General features: G+C 42.4%; 1 protein-coding gene across 2 annotated transcripts in view; it reads right to left on the bottom strand.

Annotated features, from left to right (window-relative positions):
* The window catches only part of PITPNC1 (phosphatidylinositol transfer protein cytoplasmic 1), a 210,186-nt gene that overhangs the window by 86,637 nt on the left and 103,190 nt on the right, over positions 1-20,359 (bottom strand). For both annotated transcript variants that reach the window (XM_036451383.2, XM_036451381.2), the window contains exons 2-4: positions 19,910-20,058; positions 9,830-9,918; positions 8,965-8,972 (exon numbers count right to left, since the gene is read on the bottom strand). In XM_036451383.2, coding sequence (XP_036307276.1) covers positions 8,965-8,972; positions 9,830-9,918; positions 19,910-20,058 — 246 coding nt within the window. The remainder of the gene's footprint in view (positions 1-8,964; positions 8,973-9,829; positions 9,919-19,909; positions 20,059-20,359) is intronic.

The raw sequence follows: 20,359 nt of genomic DNA, 5'->3' as shown, positions 1-20,359 counted from the left end.
TGTCAGCATTCTCCATGTCCAGTCTGGGCCAGACTGGACGTGACCCAACACTGAGGTAGTAATGATACTGTACTTACTAGCATCAGGCCCTGTTGGAAGTATCTGATAATAAGGTACATGAGTATTTCTAATGTAGTTGAGTATTCAATCAGGGATTATGGGGGCTAAGGCACAGGCTTGCTTCTCAATATGCCCTATGGCCACTGAGCAAAGAAAATAAGTGTGTGCGCATCTGTCAAATGATAGATGTGCTGCTTTGGTTCAAATAAACCCACAGAGGGAAAACAGAACTTTCCCGAAAGATAAACTGGAGAAATAATTATTTACTTCGGAAATTCAAAGTGATAATATAATGGCTTTAGTTAGTTCCTACTGTAGAAGTGCTCTTAAATCCCTACCCAGAATCCAGGAAGGGTGTGAATTCTCAAGTGTAAAACAATATGACAAATGAACAAGCATTCATGACCACACTTTTGGTCCTATAAATGACATGAACACAACCCAAGTCTAATAGGAAAGGTTGGTTAAACACACTGTGGTGAACTCTAAGACTACTAAAACAGCAAAGTGTACAACAGGATGATCCTATTTTTGTAAAAAGAGAAAAAAACAAACAAATGCAGAAAAAAAAAATAGAGAAATAGACATCAAAATATTATTATGGAAAACAGTGGGAATTATGGGGTCCTTTTATTTTCGACATCATACATTTTTATAATGTTTGGATTTTACAATAAAAATCTATTTTCAGTAATCAAAAAAATTCAAATCCAATAAAAATGTGAATAGACACATCAATGATATCCCAAATTCTATTATGTGTATTGGAAATTGAAAGATGTTTTAAAAATTCTCTTGAATTTAGTCCTCTTTAAAGAAGAGCATATTATAAGAGCGCTGATAAGTAGATGGAGGAGGTAAAAATCCTACTTCAAGTGTTGTTCATGGAGTTTTAACACAGGGTAGGATCTAAGAGATGACACAGTTCAAGCTACATTTAAGTGACATCGGAGTTTATTCTTCAAATAAAATGGTATGAAGAGATATGGTGGCCAGTGGGGCATGTCCAAGGAACCTCCTGGACCAAGAAAAGGAAAGTTTAAAAACCAGGGATTGAGCCCAGTAACTCAATGCCTCATTCCTGGTCACCAGCCAGCATCCTTCCTTGTCCGAGGGCAAACTTTACATGGAGGCTTGGAATGAAGAAAGTTAAATGGAAGAATTGAGAAGCTGGCCTGGGGTAGATGAAGTATTCATATGCTTTTAAGAGATCATTTCCTTTTAGCTTTCATCTGGGACTCAATGCATTCCTCCCTGGCCATTTTGTTCCGATTCTATGCAACACACATTCCCTGCTATCAGTGAACATTAAGCTCTATACAGACCTGACCTTTTCTCTAATGGAATTCCCCTGAAGACATCAATTCTCTGGTACCATATTCTTTGTTGTCATATTAAATGTAATCTAAGGCCATCCAGGGAATTTCAGTTTGAGATGGGATCATTAATAAAACTGGATTTGCCAATGTTCCATATCTCACCAACAGGAGACTTACACCCTAGCCTCCATGGGGCTAGGGAGGTCAGGCCTGGAGTGTAGGTTTATTATTATCTAGGAATCTGGGCTATGCTGTTTGTAAAACAGAGGATGAGTCTATACATAGAGGCAGTTGGTAGACACCTAGATCTTAAAGTATCTTTCAATTTATTCTTCATCAGGAAATTTTTATCCTTCCATTTTATTTTATTTTTTAAATATAGTTTTATTGATTTCAGAGAGGAAGGGAGAGAGAGACACATCAATGATGAGAAAGAATCATCAATTGGCTGTCTCATGTACACCCTACACTGGGGATCAAACCCGCAACCTGGGCATGTGCCCTGACGGGAATCAAACCATGACCTCCTGGTTCATAGGTCAATGCTCAACCATGAGCCAAGCTGGCCGGGCTATCCTTCCAGTTTGATAGAAAATTGGCCCCATTGTTAGAAGGTAACATATATAAAACTTCTCTTTTGTGCAGAGATGATCCTTAATACACATAATGATTTCAATAAGTGTCTGTTTGTCTGTTTGTCTCCCATCTACTTAGAATCTCGGTCATCATACAGGGAAAGGTTCAAAGGAGATATTTGAGTTTCCTTTGCTGTTCTGGGTTCCGGGGGCCACATAAGACTTTACCCACAGATAACGTGGGTAATAAATAGTGACAGCGTAGATGGGAAAAAATGGGGCAAGAACATAGTTCCAGAGAAGTGAGAAAAGGAAGCCGTGTGAAGATGTTTTAAAAAGTAGAAGAATTTTTAAAGCAAAGAAGAACAGGAATTGCATGTAAATACTAGAGATGAGGATAAACTAGAGAAAGTTCTCCCAAATATAGGCAACACAGGAAGAGAAATGTCTCCAAGAGTGGTGGACCTGGGAGAGAAGTGGGTGGGTTGAGAGGAAGGCAGAGCATGGAAAGAGAACAGGGAAACAGCGATGTGTAGTCCAGCCACAGTGAGGAAATGAACGTCAGCCTCTTGGCTGCTTCTCATCAGCCTGCACCCTGCACAGAAGCTTCTGCTCACTCAGTAGTTCATTCATTGATGGAGCCTCTTCCCATCCTCTGGCACGATGAGTAACAGCACCCACTGGAGAAGCAAGGCCAGGAGGGAGAGGGAGCAAAGACATGAATGAAAGTATGTTTTCTCAATGGGGACACAGTTTGCTACCCACACTTCTATGAAAATCAGTCAGAGAAACTAAATTCAGGCACATACAATGTAGGGCTGGACCTGACCAGGCAGCAATAAGCAGAGGATGCTCATGAATACTAATAACCACACACAATAAAGGCAGGACATGAAGTTAAAGAGATAGGCAGGCCACATCAAATGAAAAATAAATGCATGTAAATAGTAGAAATGGGAACAAGTTGAGGTGACTTCCCAAATATACGATGGCATATGGCCATTTGGAAACCTCCAGTTTCCGTTATAAACTATAAGAAATCTCCCTTTTAACCAGCTGGGCAAATTCCTCACTTAAATATATATTATCTTAGTGATTAGAAAGGTCAACAGAGATAGGGCAACTTTGCAATGACTTTATTTAATCACTAAAATTTAATATATTACCATAAGTATAGTTATGTGCATTTTATTTTATTTTATTTTATTTTTATAGCAACCTGTCCCACAAAATTTTTCCAATTGTATTATTCTGACCTCACTAACTTGAACAAAACTCCATAAACATTAACAAACTGTAGAAGAGAAATCCAATTTTTAGGTGGAAAATAGAAAACAAGAAAAAGAGAATTCCCTAGTAAAATCCTCTATGGAAAATTCCTTTAAACAAATATTTTTTTCTCTGATGATTGCCCTTTGTAGTCATTCAGAGTGATATTTAAAAATACAAACAATTTAAAAATGCTATGTTAGGATAGAAAGCCCATTCTGTTTTCTCCTTGACCCCCACCCCCAGGCTGAATTAATTTTATTTGAAATACAAAGAGCCTGGGAACAGCTAGAGCAAATGGACATGGGACAAATCAGACAGACAACACTGACTGATGTTCCAAGGCTCCTGCTTCACCAACTTATTTACTGGGATGCTGAGGTATGGAGACAAGTGCCAGTCCCGCACAGGACTAAGGCACATCTGTGAATAAGCTGGGTTGCAAATGGTTCAACCATACAAGCAGTTCATTTTTTTAAATAAGACAGAATGCATAAGCTCAATTTCATCCTAATATGTTGCTGTCTTTGCTTTGTGGTCTAACAGAATCAGATGGCTTAAAAAGGAACTTACTACAGTAGTATGGTTCTAATTCTTTTTTTTTTTTTTAATAGTTCTAATTCTTTAAAATTCTTTTCATTTGTTGGGAGTTCTTCAAAAAACTGGCATTTGAGTAACAATAATCCTCAGGTGATATATTAGCCACCTGAAGTGTAAGAGAAAAGTAACATTAACCAAACTATAATTGACCCACTGGCCTGGTTACTGAGCAAATCATGGCTCTGACCCTCAGAGAAGCTTCTGGAGCTCCCCGAAGTTTTAGAAGACTGGCTTTGAGAAATCCAAGGTCGCAGGGACAAATAAGTACAGTAAATGTTTCATGATACAGCTTCCTTTTGGAGATTCACAATGTATGTTAGGATAGTAAAGGGTCTGAGAAGTCCTGCAATGCCAAAAACTGTTTAAACTTTATAACCCAGTGTGTTTCCCTTACTTAATGGGCTGTACACCATCTTTATGATTGTTATAAATGGTATTAGAATGTTTCCATCTAAATTCTCTTGAACTCTGAAGACTTTTGAACTTGATCATTCTGGCTTCATTTAGGACACCAGCTTCATGCCATGATCCATGGCTCCACTGACTTCAACTATCTTCCCTAGGAAGGTTCTCTTCTGACCTAACTTCTATCTTGCTCATCAATGCCTCCAACTAACTGGAGGACTTTCTTTGGCCTGGTCCCTAACAGGTCCCAACTCATATGTTCCCATTTCTAAGAAGGAATACTTTTCCTTTACCCCACAAAATTATGTACTGCCCTGGATATTTAGTAATTGTGATGTAACTGAATTTCCTCCTTGCCCTGGCAAGTGTGGCTCAGTTGGTTAGAGTGTTGCTCATGCACTGAAGGGTCACAGTTTCAAAGCCTGGTCAGGGCACATACCAATTGATATCTCTCTCACACACTGATGTTTCTCTCTCTCTCTCTCCCTTCTTCTCCCTCTAGAATCAATGAGAAAAAAAGTTACTTCCTACTTCTCCTAACCACCATCACAACTCCTGGTTTCATGATCCCAAAGAAGAAACACTCAGGACCTTCATTCTCTTAGTTGACAGAGTCATTGTCCTTCCAGACAAGATTACACTTAGAGTTATGGTGTAATAATGTATCTTCCCTGGACTTGTACCTATTTCCTAGTTTTGTAATTTCCTAGTTAGGTAATAACCCTTGGCGGGGTTTCAGCAGAAGAGAGGGCTGAAGAGAAATGGTCATCAGTACCCATCAACTCTTTCAATTATCAGGGAAGCTGATGAAGCCAAGATTGCAAGTGGAATTCCTGTCCAGGACAGCTAGCTGCTTTCAGAATAAATCCTCAATCGATTGCTATTCCTGGGGAAATAACCTGAGTTCATCTAGGGTGACTGATGGCCCATCCCCAGCTGTGAGCAGCCCTGACTCTTCCAGGCTCAATAAAACCGACCCTGAATGGCCCCATCTTTCATCATAGCTCAATACTGTTTGAGGTTCTCATTCAAGAGTCATTTTCTTAGAAGGGGTCAATGTGGGGAAAAATGGGTCACTTGTACTACTTTCAACAATAAAGATTAATTTTTTAAAAACAGCCATTTCCTTCTTCCTGGTCTATTACAACTCACTTTTTCTACCTCTTTTAACTAAATAATTTAAATGCTGGGTAACACTGGACAATCCACATCTACCTTTGCTCCCTGAGTAATGGCCAGCTATTCTTTTTTTTTTTTTTTTTTTTTTAACATATTTTATTGATTTTATACAGAGAGGAAGGGAGAGAGATACAGAGTTAGAAACATCGATGAGAGAGAAACATCGATCAGCTGCCTCCTGCACACCTCCCACTGGGGATGTGTCCACAACCAAGGTACATGCCTTTGACTGGAATCGAACCCGGGACCTTTCAGTCCGCAGGCTGACGCTCTATCCACTGAGCCAAACCGGTTTCAGCATGGCCAGCTATTCTAACAGAAAGGGCTTCCCATGTGTCATCACCTCTCCTGCAAATTCTTATTAAAAGAAGTTTTGGTGGGCCCTGGTCAAGTAGCTCAGGTAGTTTGAATGCCATTCCCATATACCAAGATTGCAGGTTCAATCCCTCTCAGGGCACATACAAGAATCAATTCATAGGTGTATAGATAAGTGGAACAAATCGATGTTTCTCTACCCCTCCCCTCTCTCTAAAAATCAATCAATAAAAAATTTTAAAAAAGAAAATAAAGTGGCAAGAGAAAGGCAACTGAATTGCTTTAAAAAAAAAAAAATGTTTTGGTCAATACCGGTTTGGCTCAATGGATAGAGCGTCGGCTTGGGGACTGAAGGGTCCCGGGTTCGATTCCGGTCAAGGGCATGTACCTTGATTGTGGGCACATCCCCAGTAGGGGGTGCGCAAGAGGCAGCTGATCGATGACTCTCTCTCATCGATGTTTCTAACTCTGTATCTCTCTCCCTTCCTCTCTGTACAAAATCAATAAAATATATATATATTTTTTAAAGAAAAGATATTTTGGTGGAATAGGATGGTCATAACAGCAATATATATATTATATTTTAGGTCACTCCTATAGACTTACTATAGCTTATGTTGTCAAATTCTTACAAATGAGAAGAAAACCCGTTTCTGCCCCCTCCATTGTTACCGAGGCTGAATCGATGCTGCTGAGCCACGCTCACGCTCCAGCGCTGCCTTTTTTTAGCCCGAGAAAAACAAAGTCAGCTGCTCTGGAAGGCAGCCAGGCTCCTCGGGCACCTTCCTTTGTGACTTTTCAAACTTCAGAAGGACCAGCAGGTCGGAAGGACTCTTAGATGGCCTGTCCTCTGGAGAATTGTCGTTGTGTAGTTCTTTGTTTATTATATAATTAAGATTTTTTTCCCCCCCCCTACAACCAAGCTAAAGATATATTTTTCCATTTCCTGGGCAAATCACATTTCCACATAACCCTAGGCACATGCAGTCACTCACCATGATGAAAAAGCTTCAACGTCTTTATAACTGTGATCATGTGGAAACCCTAGATGATGACCCTAAACAGAAAGTTCTCGCGGCTGGGTTTTGTCACAAATGAGGGCAGCATGAGGTCTCAGTAGTAGGCTGGAGGGTCAGATACAAGACCGAGGGGAGCCTAGGCATAGACAACATTGCTCTGGACTAATCCTATGAAAAAAGACACCACTCTGGCTTCCCTGAGGGAGGGGTAGGGCTTGGTGACCCAAATTGGGAGTCTGACATCAGGGAAGTTGTGCTTTGGGGCACAGACAGGAAATATAAAGCTTGAAATGACATCAAGAAGAGCTATTTAGGATTAAAGGTTCAGGGGATAAAGAGCCCAGTGAAAAAACATTTAAAACAGGAAAAAAGATGAAGACAATAGAAAGCATCTGCTGTAAATCCTGGGGGGCAGACCCTGTGGACACAGCTGAGCGGGAGTCACTGCACCTGCAGCCAGAGAGAGAGAAGCCCAGACTCCCCCAGCCACTGGAATGAGAAAGAAAGCTGTCCTATATTTGGAATAGAAAACAAAAGTGGATAGGCTGTTTCCCTGTGGAGAATGAGATGTGGACCTTGACCTGACATTCAGAGCTGCCCTGTTCTGGCCTCCATGTGTCCAGGGGGCCAGGATCCAGTGACATCACGTAAGCTACTGGGCCTGGAATGAGCATGGTATATAAGAATTGTGGGTCTACTCTCAAATTCATGTGGAAGCCCAGCCCTCAATGTGATGATATTTGGAAATGGGGCTTATGGGAGGTGAGGTTTAGATGAGGTCAGGAGAGTGGGGCCCTCATGATGGGATAAGTGCCCTTATAGCAATAGAACAGGATGCTTGCTTTCTCTCTCTCTCACAGCAAGAAGGTGGCTTTTGGCAAATCAGGAAGAGGGCCCTCACCAGGAATCAAAGTAGCCAATACCTTGATTTTAAACTTCTAGCCTCCAGAATGTGAGAAACACATGTCTGTTGTTTAAGCCACCCAGTTTGTGGTATTTTGTTATGCATCTCAAGCAGACTAAGACCCTCCCCCCTACTCAAGGGCCCATACCTGGGTTGCAGGTTCAATCCCAGGCTTGGTCAGGGTATGTGTGTGAGACAACTAATCAATATGTCTTTCTCACATCTCTCTCTCTCTCTCTTTCTCTCTCTCTCTCTCTCTCTCTCTCTCCCCTCCCTGTCTGTCTTTCTTTCTTTCTTTCTTTCTTTCTTTCTTTCTTTCTTTCTTTCTTTCTTCCTTTTTAAAAAAAAATATATTTTATTGATTTTTCTTACAGAGAGGAAGGGAGAAGGATAGAGAGCTAGAAATGTCGATGAGAGAGAAACATCAACCAGTTGCCTCCTGCACACCCCCCCCCCCCCCCCCCAAACGGGGATGTGCCCGCAACCAATGTACATGCCCTTGACCAGAATCGAACCTGGGACCTTTCAGTCCCCAGACCGATGCTCTACCGCTGAGCCAAACCGGTTTTGGCTCCCCTCCCTCTCTTACACTCTCTCAAAAAAAAAAAAAATCAATGGAAAAAATATCTTCGGGGTAGGATTACAAAAACCCCCACAAAAAAAACAATAACTCAACTCCATCACAGTTCAGTTAACCATTTTCTTGTTATGACAGTCTGATCTGTTGGCCACAGGGGAAATGATACAAAGAAAATACTACAACACAATGTGTTATAGGGTCCTTTTTTTATTTTTTAAAGGAAATAACGGCTCTAGAGGTTTTTAGAATAAGAAATTAAATGGTTTTTATCAAGCTGCTGGAGACTGACCAATCCAGAGCCCTGAGTAAAATAGTTTGAATGTACATCTTTCTGGTTTCAAGGTTCTCCTGTAAGGGATAAGGCCACCGCTTTTAGGTATAAACCCTACCTTCCATTAATAACAAACATCATCTCTTTAATACCATGTTTCTAGAAACTGTTCTTCTGTTATAGTGAGCTATCACAAGTAGAACAGCCAAGCTATTTAAAAATGCAAGCAAAGTTAATTATGCAAAGTAACTCTCAAGGCATTTTAAATTAACATTCATATTCTGGAACAAATGAGAACAGTAGGGTTCTTGCATTACATATAACTATGTAATGGCCAACATTTAAATATTTCTGCTGAATTATTCCTCTATATTTTTATTAAATTGGTAAGATGAGAAATACAAGGGCAGTTCCAATTAATCTACTGATTATATGCTGAATATTTCAAAATGATTAAATAAAACTTACTGTGTATTCTGGTTCCAGATGTTCATTTGGAAGCAGGGGGCGGGGGGGGGGGGGGAGAGAAAAAAAATGGTGATTTAGACCACACTTACATGCAATAGAAAACCACAGAACTAACATATATACTAGTGCATTATAATTATTAAAAATGTGGTAAAGAAGCCTTCCAAAAATTAAACTTTTAGAAATATTAAATGCTTCCATGTTTGGTCTTAAAATTCTTTCATATGGCACTTGGGTGTTGGTCTGATAAGGACCGTAAGACAATTCAATTAGCCTACGTGTTTGTGGCTAATTAAAAACCAAAGAGTTGGCATTATAAAAGCAAAATTAAAGACTAATAATTCCAGTAGAGCAATTTATTAACCACACAGGAAATCTTTTAAGTGGAAAGGCAGCTTTAAGAACCAATATGTTATGATGATATTCAAATGGGATCTGGAATTTTCATGTGTTTGAGGGCAGGAACTAAACCTTCTAAATTTTCTGGCCACAGTTTCTAGTTCAGTATCAGCAAAGATATGTCCTATGCTGTAGTTTAGGACAGAGAGACCCGACAGTCTCTTTTACATAAGTAATAGCCAAGGTGTTCTTTGGGGGGTGGAGCTGGGGTACTGTAAAGCAAACAAGTCAAAACAAACCACACCCTGAAATTACTTGAGAAATCACTTTAAGAAGGAAAGTGAAATGGCTTAGCTTAACACCCCCACTGCTTAGCTTAACACCCCCACTGGGAAAAGTGAAGACTTTAAAAGACAGTAAGAGTCTCCCACAAGTCTCTGCTGGGATAACACACCTGAAATCAGTGAAATCTGACCATGTTATGTTTAGTGCTACATGTAACATACTGGCTGCACAAAGGACTTACCTGTAATTGTGTAGGGATAATAGTTCCAAGCCTTCTCTGTAACATAAAATATTTTGGGAACAACAGCTCTGGCCCAACTAGGCAGTTTGCTAAGAGGAAAGAAAGAAAGCAAAAAAAGACCATCAGAGTCTGTCCGGTGCTTTGCTATGTATGCTACCCTGTCTTTCTGGATGAGCAGAGGAGTCCTGAGGCAGCCTTTCCTCCGCAGCCACCCTCCCCATCCCTCTGGTCCTGGCAGTTTATGGTTTTCGGTGGTAACCGAATGTGTGAAGGCAGAAGGTTACAGCCCGGTGTGGGGACCTCATAGGACTGGAAGCCTGTCCTCTTAGATCTGACTTACAAGGACATGAGAATTCAGTAGCTGGGAGGAGCTATGTTTGGTTTTTGTCTTCTAGGAGTGATAGGGTGGGAGAAGTAGTATGAAGGTATATTTAAACGAGAATATGGGGGAATAGGGGTACAAATGTTAGAGCCAGAAGTTGGCTTAACAATCCAAATGAGCCATGTCTTTTGAAAGTGGACTAAAGCAACAGAGAGTAGAACTTCAGAGAATGTGAAGAGAAACATAACATAACCCCTTCATGACTATAGGGCTGACTATGTCTCCCCTCAGAGTCATATCCACATCCTAACCTGTGAATTTAACCTTATTTGAAAATAAGAGTTTTTGCAAGGCAAAGTCTCCCTAGGTTTGAGAAGGCCCTGTGAAGACGGAGGTGGAGACTGAATGGAGGGATGCAGCTGCAAGCCAAGGACTGCCGCACATACCCCATGGGGGTCAGAAGAGAGGCAGGGAACCGATTTTCCCTCAGAGCCATCAGAAGGAACTAGCCCTGCGGATGCCTGGGTTTTAGACTTCTGGCTTCTAGAACAGGGAGAGGATACATTTGTATTGTTTCTGGCCACCCAGTTTTGGCAATTTGCTGCTGCAGCCTTACAAAACAAATACGACAGAGCAGTGCCTCTGGAGCAGGGACCCAGGCAAGCATGTACAGAAAAAAGATTCTTTAAACAAAGAAAACCCAAATGCACAGCTCCCAACACCTTTTGTAAACCAAGGGCTAATTAAGTTTTGTTTCCCTTCAGAGGCAAATTCCACAGCAAAGGACAGGCCTAGAGAATTCCTTAAATATTATATTTAAATATACAGTATTATATATTCCTTAAATATGCCAGCACAATTTTATTTCCCCTCAGCAGTACTCCCTGGGGTTTTCTGTCTTTCCTATTCTGGTGCCTGCAGCGAGGTGTCTGGGACGCAGGTGTCTAGCAGTACATCAGACCAGTAAGATGGTGCAGACGCACAGCTCCTCAGGGCTGCATGTCGGCAATAAAGAACACCACGAGGCAGATTTAAATTCCAAGCTGATATAGTTAGGAAACGAGGGGAGGGAATCACGCTTCCAAATCCCTGATCCCTCCTGGACGTGGAATTTAATGACAACCAGGGCCAGTAAAATACTGTGTACCTTGTATGTCTTCTCAAATTGTTTCTCCTCTCTCTGACAGTATCCAGGACCTGCTCTTTAAAAGACAAATATGTATTTTCAATGGTTGGCCGGTTGGATCTAACCCAAGGCTCTGGGCCATTTCTCGGGGTTAAAACAAAGGGGAGATGAAAGCTCCCCTGAGCCAGATGAGTGCAACAAAGCCCACTGCTTCAGGTGGGCCGTGGGGAGGGAGCCGGAGCCGCTTCAGAACTCACATAACCATCCTTCTTGCTGCTCTAAAGCAGAACTCCTCACTCCTATAAAATCATCTCAGCGGTAACTGCTCATTTACCTTACACTCACACTGCTCAAAAGGAAGGCTGCTTCCTGACAGGCGTTTTTATAGCTTCTGCCTGTGGTTTATTCTTTCAGTCCTTGAAGTGGGAGCACAACGAGGGCTGATGTCCCGCGTGGGTCATAAGGAAAACTTCCCCTGGGTTTCCTCCTGTTGGCCCCCAATTCCAGAGTGATATGGCAATGAGTAGTGTAGAAAGGGTGGGTTCTACTCACAGGCAAGAGGATTGCAGGGTGTCAAAGTAGGCAAGGCATTGTTTAAGGTAGACAAAGCACCTCTGACTCCCTCCCAGCACTGGGGCTGGTGTTCCATCTACACCGCACCCCTCCCCAGATCCATTATGCTCCTCAGGCATGCCCCTCTGAGACCCAATTCGTTCCCTGTGTCATTTAATAAGCCTCCCAGCAGAAGCACATTCCCGAGCAGCAGTCATTTTCTGGAAGGAACATGAAAGACACTGGCGATTTTCCATTCACATGGAAACTGTTCCCATTTGTAAATGGTCGGGACTCCAGAGTCTAGGATCCTATTTTAGCTGATTCATTCATGAGCTCTTGCAGGATACACAGCCCTCTAGTCAATTGCCTTTTCCAATGAGACACCCTAAAAAACACAATCCTTCAGCCAAGATGGTTCATATGATTTGATGCGACTGTTCTAATGAGTGTGGGAGGGAGGCCCTTCTGGGGTGAGCCATTTACCGGGCCAGGCGCAGGAGGCTCTGCATCGAGTTCTCTGATACTTCAGTTTAAATATTTTTAAGCCCATGAGCAGACTTTCTCTCAGACCCTGATTTCCCTAGAGCACATCATTATTCAAATCATCCTGGTCTGAGAAAGTAAAATTTAGTTTCCCCTGCAGTAATGACTTATCAGGGCTGCAAGCAAAAACGGAATTAAATTAGTCCCCACTGTTGCTGTCACTTTCACGATGTATCCTGTCACACCGCCTACAGTTCTAAGGAGACGTCTGTCATTCAAGCGCACTACTAAGTGTCAAACAAGATCCTCTCTTCCCAGAATGGCGGCATGGTTCCAAGCATGTCCTCCTGATCCGCTGGCCAGGACCGAAGCTCCCTGTGGCACCTCTCGCCATGACCCAGGTTTAGAGACACTGAGGGGAGAGATGGGCGCTTGTCCCTAAAGCCTTTACCATAATGCAAAGTGTGCTGCTGTGAAATGATACCAGGTTTCCCGAAGGCCTTTGTGGAAGACGGACTTTTCAAGACGTTTGGTTTCTTCCTTTGAAACTTTAGTATGATGTAGAACATATCAGTGACACAGCTGGGTGGCCAACTCTTCCCAGTTTGCATGGACTGCCCTGGTTTTAGTGCTGGAAGTCCCACAGGCTAAATTCCTCAGTCCAGGGCAAACCGGGATGGCTGGTAGGTCATCCTAAAGCAGTCATTCTCAAGGGCAGGTGGGAGTTGGGATTTTGCAGCCCCCCACTCTGGAGGGACAAAGTCTGGAAACATTTTTGGTGATCATGACTGAGAGGGGTGGGTGGAGGGATGCTGCTGCCTTATAGAGACCCAGGATGTGCCCACAGCAAAGAACTCTCTGGCTCCAATATGAACAGTGCCAAGACTGAGAAACCCAGCCAGGATCTGAGTGAATACAGTCACTGCAGCCTTCATACATTCTCCAGGTTTCCCTGGATCACAACTGACCCGAGAAGAAGGCCCATAGGCAGGCATAATCCGAACACTCAGGTAGATTGTTTACCTCCTTCGAAAAGAATTTATGGAACTAGCCCTGACTGGTTTGGCTCAGTGATAGAGAATCGGCGTGTGGACTGAGGGGGTCCCAGGTTCGATTCCGGTCAAGGGCATGTACCTTGGTTTTGGGCACATCCCCAGTAGGGCGTGTGCAGGAGAAAGCTGATCGATGTTTCTCTCTCTCATCAATGTTTCTAACTCTCTATCCCTCTCCCCACCTCTCTGTGAAAATCAATAAAATATATTAAAAAAAAAAAAAGATTTTATGGAACTGAAACATAAACATCCCCCTCCATTAGCAGCTTCTGGTACTTTATAATAAAGACTATCACCAAGTTTCTTCGTGACATATAATCTTACTTCACAATTAATGTGCACTGGAGAATATTACTAGGCCCCGGGAGGTTCTAAATATCATTAGGTCAAATGTGATCTAAATGGAATCTAATCTAATTTTATCAACAAGGACAAGATTTACAATGGTCTTAACTGGAAATTTTGGACGTCAACATTACCAGCAGAAAGACAGGCTTCCTGAGTTCACAAAACAGTGCTTTGCTCAGGAGGTTCCCCGGCAGAGCGCACCTGAAGAACCACTGGTGCTGACTGCAGCTCACTTAAACGACTTTAAAAGGACTTAGCTGCAGCCCTGGCCGGTATGTCTCAACGGTTGAGTGTCGACCCAGTAACCAGGAGGTCATGGTTCGATTCCCAGTGCCTGGATTCAATCCCCAGTAGGGGCGTGTAGGAGGCAGCTGGTTGATGATTTTCTCTGATCATTGATGTTATCTCTCTTCCTCTCCCTTTCTTTCTCTGAAATCAATAAGAACACATTTAAAAAAAAAAAATAAAAGGACCTAGTTGCCTTCATGTCCTCATTTCCCACTGGTCTATTTGGCAATTTTTGGATAATAATCAATTATTCCTATCCAATTCCACATACAGTAACTTCTGAGGTCTCTATATTTCTTCTGCAGCGGCTGTACTCTTCCTAATGGTTTTTCTGGCTGGTCTTTTAGTTCTGCTCTTAATGTAATTCTTCCTACGGCAGCAGAGAGAGGAACAGTTTCCAGGCTGGAGCCATCCCTGCAAGAGGCGGGGCTGCTGGCTTCCCTCACGGGAAGTTCCTGGATACCACCACTGCTCTCCCAACTAAAAGAGACACTTTATGTGGGGATTCTCGGAAGAGGCCTATCTGGCACAGATTCTTGAGAGGGCTTTGCTGGGACAGTGTGAGGGACATGTGGCCAGCATGCTGTGGGAACCCAGAGGAACAATCCACGTGTCAACATCAGTCATCAAGGAACGAAGATGGCCAGGCCGGCGTGACTCATTGGGTTGAGCATCATCCCATGCACCAATAAGTCGCTGGTTTGATTCCTGATCAGGGCACATGTGCAGGTTGTGGGGTTGATCCCCTATCATCAATGTTTCTATCTCTTTCTCCTTCTTCCTTCCTCTCTCTCTATCAAAATCAATATAAACATTTTTTTTTTTAAAAAGGAAAGAAGATGGGAGACCACTGGACTGGACACTAAGATCCTAATTATTAGCCTAAACATTGTTTCTGTGATTTCCCATGGGAGTAGCTGAGGGCTGTCATTTTGCGAATGCCTGGCATGTTCTTAAGAATTGAAGTGGGGACAGAACAAAATAGTCAGCACTAAAAAGTATGCCTGGAAGAAGTCCCTTTCATGCTCTCATTGTCCCAGTACATATATTTTAAAAATTCTTAATTGAATAATTTATCTAATAGTATATTAAATATATATTTATATAGAAGATTAAGTATTCCAAGGTATGCAATGATTATAGATATTGTGATTAAATGCTAGCCCCACCAGGGCAGAGGTCTTTGTTCTGCTCAGAGCTGCCGGTCCTGACCTAGAATGGGACCTTGGCATGTGGCACACAGCAGATGCTCAATAAATATTTTCTGAATGAATGAAGATTGCACCTGGATATCTAAAAGCCAAAGAATGACCACGGAGGGGCTTTAAAAATAGTATGGATAGCCGAAACCGGTTTGGCTCAGTGGTAGAGCGGACTGAGGGGTCCCAGGTTCGATTCCGGTCAAGGGCATGTACCTAGGTTGCGGGCGCATCCCCGGTAGGGGGTGTGCAGGAGGCAGCTGGTCGATGTTTCTCTCTCACAGACGTTTCTAGCTCTCTATGTCTCTCCCTTGCTCTGTAAAAAAATATCAATAAAATATATTTTAAAATAGTATGGATAGAAGCCGTGAGGTCAGAATCTCTGGCACTGACACTTTTCTACAACTTGTTGTAGAGGTGGTGGGCCCCCCCAAAATGGCATGAGCTCGGGACACTGGTCTCTTACTCTGGGGAAGAGCTGGGAGAGCAGGAAGAGGAAATGTGAAAGACAGATCCAAGCCATGGCCACAAAGCTCTACCGATGAGCTGGTAGGTAGGGCCACCAGCTGGTGGCTTTGCTTGTCCTATTAAACAGGATTCATGGCTTACGGAAGCTGTATCTTCTCCTACCCAGAGCTGCTCGAACCCAGAAGAGGATGCCCTGGAAGGTAGGAGCCACATAGCAAGAGAAACATTCTCTCTGCAAACTGATTGAGGCATTCGGCGGACTCGCTGTTGGAAGCTGGCAACCCTCCCTGACTGGCAGCTGCCAGCACAGCCTAATTAATCCAGCAGCCGTGGTAGGGAAGAACATGTCACTTCATGACTGAAAAACAAGCCTAAAATAGGCTTCATCTTTCCTCCAAGACACCCCTACCCCCACCAATTTCCACTCCTCAATGGGAAGGGATTGGCGAGGTGCTAAATATGAAAAGAAAAGAAAAAGGGATAAAAAAATCACCTCACGTGATTCTAGGCTACAGGTCTGATTTAGAATCACTATTCCAGAGTTTGATGAGTATCTTGCCTCCTTTCCCTGGATGCCAGGATTTTTTAAGACAGTTATTTGGTTAACTAAACTGGATCTAAGGACAACCACCAAATGCACTAATGTATCGGCACTAATGTAATGCATTAGGCAACCGCCAAAATGTACTGCGCACACAACACTGTATTAGATGTTGTAGGAAGGGCCAGAGGCTAGAGCAACCCTGGGAGATGAAAGCAAGTAATAAAGGGATAAAGGACCCCTATAAAAGACATTTTACCAAATTGAAAAAGACAAAGGACTTCAATAAGCATTTTTCCAAAGAAGACATATAAATGGCTGATGAGCACATGAAAAGCATTAAGGACATAAAATGCCCATTAAAACCTCAAAATACAACTTCACACCCACTAGGATAGCTATAACCAAAAAGACAGACAATAACAAGTGTTGCTGATCATTTAGAGCAAGCATGTCAAACTCATGGTCCGCAGTGAATATTTTTTTGGCCCAGTCAACATAACAGTATGTAAAAAACATTTTAATGAAAATTTCATAACTTAATTTTTACAATATCCTGTTTTACATAATTATTAATAAATAATGAACTACACCGTTCACTAATGACTGATTACTATTATCATGTTTCATTCATTTCCCTGATGCATCTTATGCGCAGGTTGCACGATTTCTCTCCACTAATACCAGCAGCGGATATTTTAGCAGCCAATTGCCATGTCATTAGTCTTGGACTGAGTTGTTTGGTGTGCGCAACAGGAAATATTTCACTTTTGGAGAACTAGAAAAATAGGTTTATTTGCATTACGCTTATTAATTTGTGCAATTATTCAGTGTCTGGTAAGTCAATGTTCAAGAAGAAGCAGGTATATACTTGGAATTACTATATATAACTTCCAAAAGAAAACTTGATCAATTCAAGAGAAGCAGAGGAAGAACAAAGAGAATCCTGTAAAAAGCATAAGTAGAAAACAAATTTTGATGATAAGATAAGTAAAAATACATCAGTGGTCACAGTAAAGGTATGTGAGTTAAATTCTAAACTTCAACCTAGAGCAACAAATATATGGCAATACTGACAAAATCAAAAGTAGCCTATAGTTATAATGGGGGATTTTAGCATAATATCAGTTTAACAGACTGAGACACACCAAGAGGATATAAACAACAGAATGAAAAGCTTCTTCAGAGGTTACCTTTACATTTCCAATATGCACAGTTGCCTTTAAAAAGTTTAAACAAATCAACAATTCCCTCCTTCTTCCTAAATAATATTTCCAACTTAAGAGTGTTTCTACTATAATTACTATGCTCTCATCTTCAGCTATTACTGTCTATTATTTAAATTCCATGAACATACCCACAATTACTCATTAATATTTTTTAAACATTCTATGCTCATTAAAAGTTTCCCAGATGTTTATTAACTTCTTGTTTATTATTGCTTCTAGACCCTCCCCCCTTCCTTCTTGGATTCAATTTCCTTTTACTTAAAGTACATCCTTTAGTAGTTTTTTTAGTATGAGTCTCTGTAATCTTTCTATTTTTTATTGTCAAAAACAATTTTTTTTAAAATTGATTTCAGAGAGAAAAGGAGAGGGAGAGAGAGATAGAAACATCAATGAAGGGAGACTCATTGATTGACTGCTCCTGCATACCCCACACTGGGGATCAAGCCTGAAACCCCAGCAGGTGCCCTAACTGGGAATGGAAATGTGATCTCCTAGTTCATAGGTCACTGCTCAATCACTGAGTCACATCAACCAGGCTCAAAAATTATTTTTATGCACAAGTCTCAGTTCCACCTCCCCATGTGCATGAGCCAAGGCCACACATCTGTCCCCTATGGGTGTGGCATCTCTCAGATGTCAGGCCTCACTTAGTTCTGGCCGCCTACGGCTTCCTTAGCATTAGCTCATCTGCTTTCCGTTCGGGTTTGAGTTTCCTCTTTATTTCTCGTACCTGAGGATTTCCCTTTCTTTGTTTGGAACTCCACTTTATATTGTTATATTTCATCCTGTGTTTGTCATATGAGGTGGGAAGGAAGGTCCACATTAATCTTCGTGGTACCTATTCCTGGAAATCCAGATATTCTATTTATAACAAATTTCCCTCTTACTGCTGTTTATTTTTCTCCTTTAAAATAAATACCATATTTTTTATAGAGAAAACAGCCATGACAGAGACAGCTGGACACTTCTTGTTCTGTTTCAGTAAAAGTCATCAAGCTTTCTAAAATTTCTTCTTGAATGTGGTCAATACAGAACATCCCCCAGGCAATAACTGTACCTGTTTTCTTACATCTCCCTCACTTCTCTTTGCTCTGCAGAGATAATCTGGGCTCCACATTTGAATTATATCGTCTGCACTAACAAGCCAAAGCAGCATGTTTAGAAACCTTTCTCTGTAAGGAAGCCATCGCAGGGGAAACTCAGGACTCAGCTACTCCTGCAATCAACAGCTAGCTGGAGGCTGAACTGGTTCCAAACCCTGGGAATTCACAGCTCCAAGATGAATGGGACCAGTCTAATTTGCATTTCACCATGACTTGGAAATCCCTGGGATTGCATCTCCAAGCAGATTAAAACACGTTGGTTTTAACTCTAGCCAGTTTGGCTCGGTGAATAGAACACTGGCCTGTGGACTGAAGGGTCCCAGGTTTGATTCCAGTCAAGGGCATGTGCCTTGGTTGCAGGCTCAATCCTCATGTGGGAGGCGATGAATGGATCTCACTCTCACATCAATGTTTCTCTCTGTCTCTCCCCTTTCCTTCTACTCTTTAAAAATCAATGGAAAAATACCAGTGGTCGATAACACAGGAGGTTGTGCTTCAATTCCTGGCCTGGGTTGCAATAGAGGGTGTGCAGGGGGAAGCCAAGCATGATTCTCTCTCATCATTGATGTTTCTATCTCTGTCCCTTTCCTTTCCTCTCTGAAAGCAATAAAAAATATTTTTAAAAAATATCCTTGGGTGAGAATTAACAACAAAAACAAAACAAAAAAAAAGAACACTTGTTTTAAGCAGCCCAAGGCTTCACGGAGAGATTTTCACACACCTAGTGACAGGACCCAAACTCTCCTTCTTCGTCGACTTCAGCCTGTTGGATCGTGGAGGCCATGTGGGGTCCAAATTCGGCTTGAACGATGGTCAAAGCACGGACAAAGGGTCAGGGAATAAACCGAGGGCAACATCCAACTATTGTGTCAGAAATGTTTTCTGAATAATCACATGTGGGGACAGAGAGTATTCATGGGATAAAGAGTACTCATGGAAATGGCAGCAAGGCCCAGACTGGTACACACTGGTTCACTAGAGTCGACACTTACTTAGGCTACCTTCAACACTTCTCTACACCACCTTGCAGGCAAAGCCAACTACTCCTACTGCTAACTCTGAACCAAAGGAGAAGACAGTCCTTTAATCCTTAAGATCAGATTTCAACCTAACCTGCCCCTTAACGCATGGGAAAGGTAAAAGGAAAGCTCCTCTTGATGAAATGCGGTTGAGAACTATTTTGCAGAACACAGAGGATTCTGTTATTGGAAGCAACTACCCTGGTGGATGCAGAAGGCTGACCTAACAACTTTGAAGCTGCCTTTTTATCCCAATCCCACCTTGACCTCAGGTGCTGTGGGGTCAAGTGAGAGGGGCTCCTGGGTGGTGAGGGCCCAGAGGCAGGACACCAGCGGCCACCACTCACCTGTTGAGATACACACGCTTCTCTGTGAACTGTCCGTTGCCATGGTGAGGATCTTCAAAGGGCTCATTCTGGACGACTTCTACCCCTTCCCCTCGGTCACTCTGCTCATGGCTGTGCTTGCTGATCATGTACAGCTGTCCAATTTTGTACTGCAAAACACAGAGACGGAGGTCAGCCCCATGCGCCCTTCGAAAACACTCCCGCTCCGCCATCAAACAGCTAACAGCACTTTCTGCTCAAGAAAGAGAGCAGCCACATGGCCTGGTGTTCCTTCTCCTGGGGAGCGAGGAGAGCAAGTGGTGAGCAGAAGGCAGAAACGACATGTTCCTGTGAACAGTTTGCATCACGTTGGCAATCACCTTGGGGTTGGCAGCCCACCAAGGCACGGGTAGCAGCAGGGAGACGAGGGCGTGGGAATCTCCCTTCCCATCGGGCCCTGCAGGGTTAAGT

The sequence above is a fragment of the Pipistrellus kuhlii genome, unplaced genomic scaffold, assembly GCF_014108245.1.
Source record: "Pipistrellus kuhlii isolate mPipKuh1 unplaced genomic scaffold, mPipKuh1.p scaffold_m20_p_22, whole genome shotgun sequence".
Lineage (NCBI taxonomy): Eukaryota > Metazoa > Chordata > Mammalia > Chiroptera > Vespertilionidae > Pipistrellus > Pipistrellus kuhlii.
The sequence above is the reverse complement of the archived record's forward strand: the minus strand, read 5'-3'. Positions and strand labels throughout refer to the sequence as shown.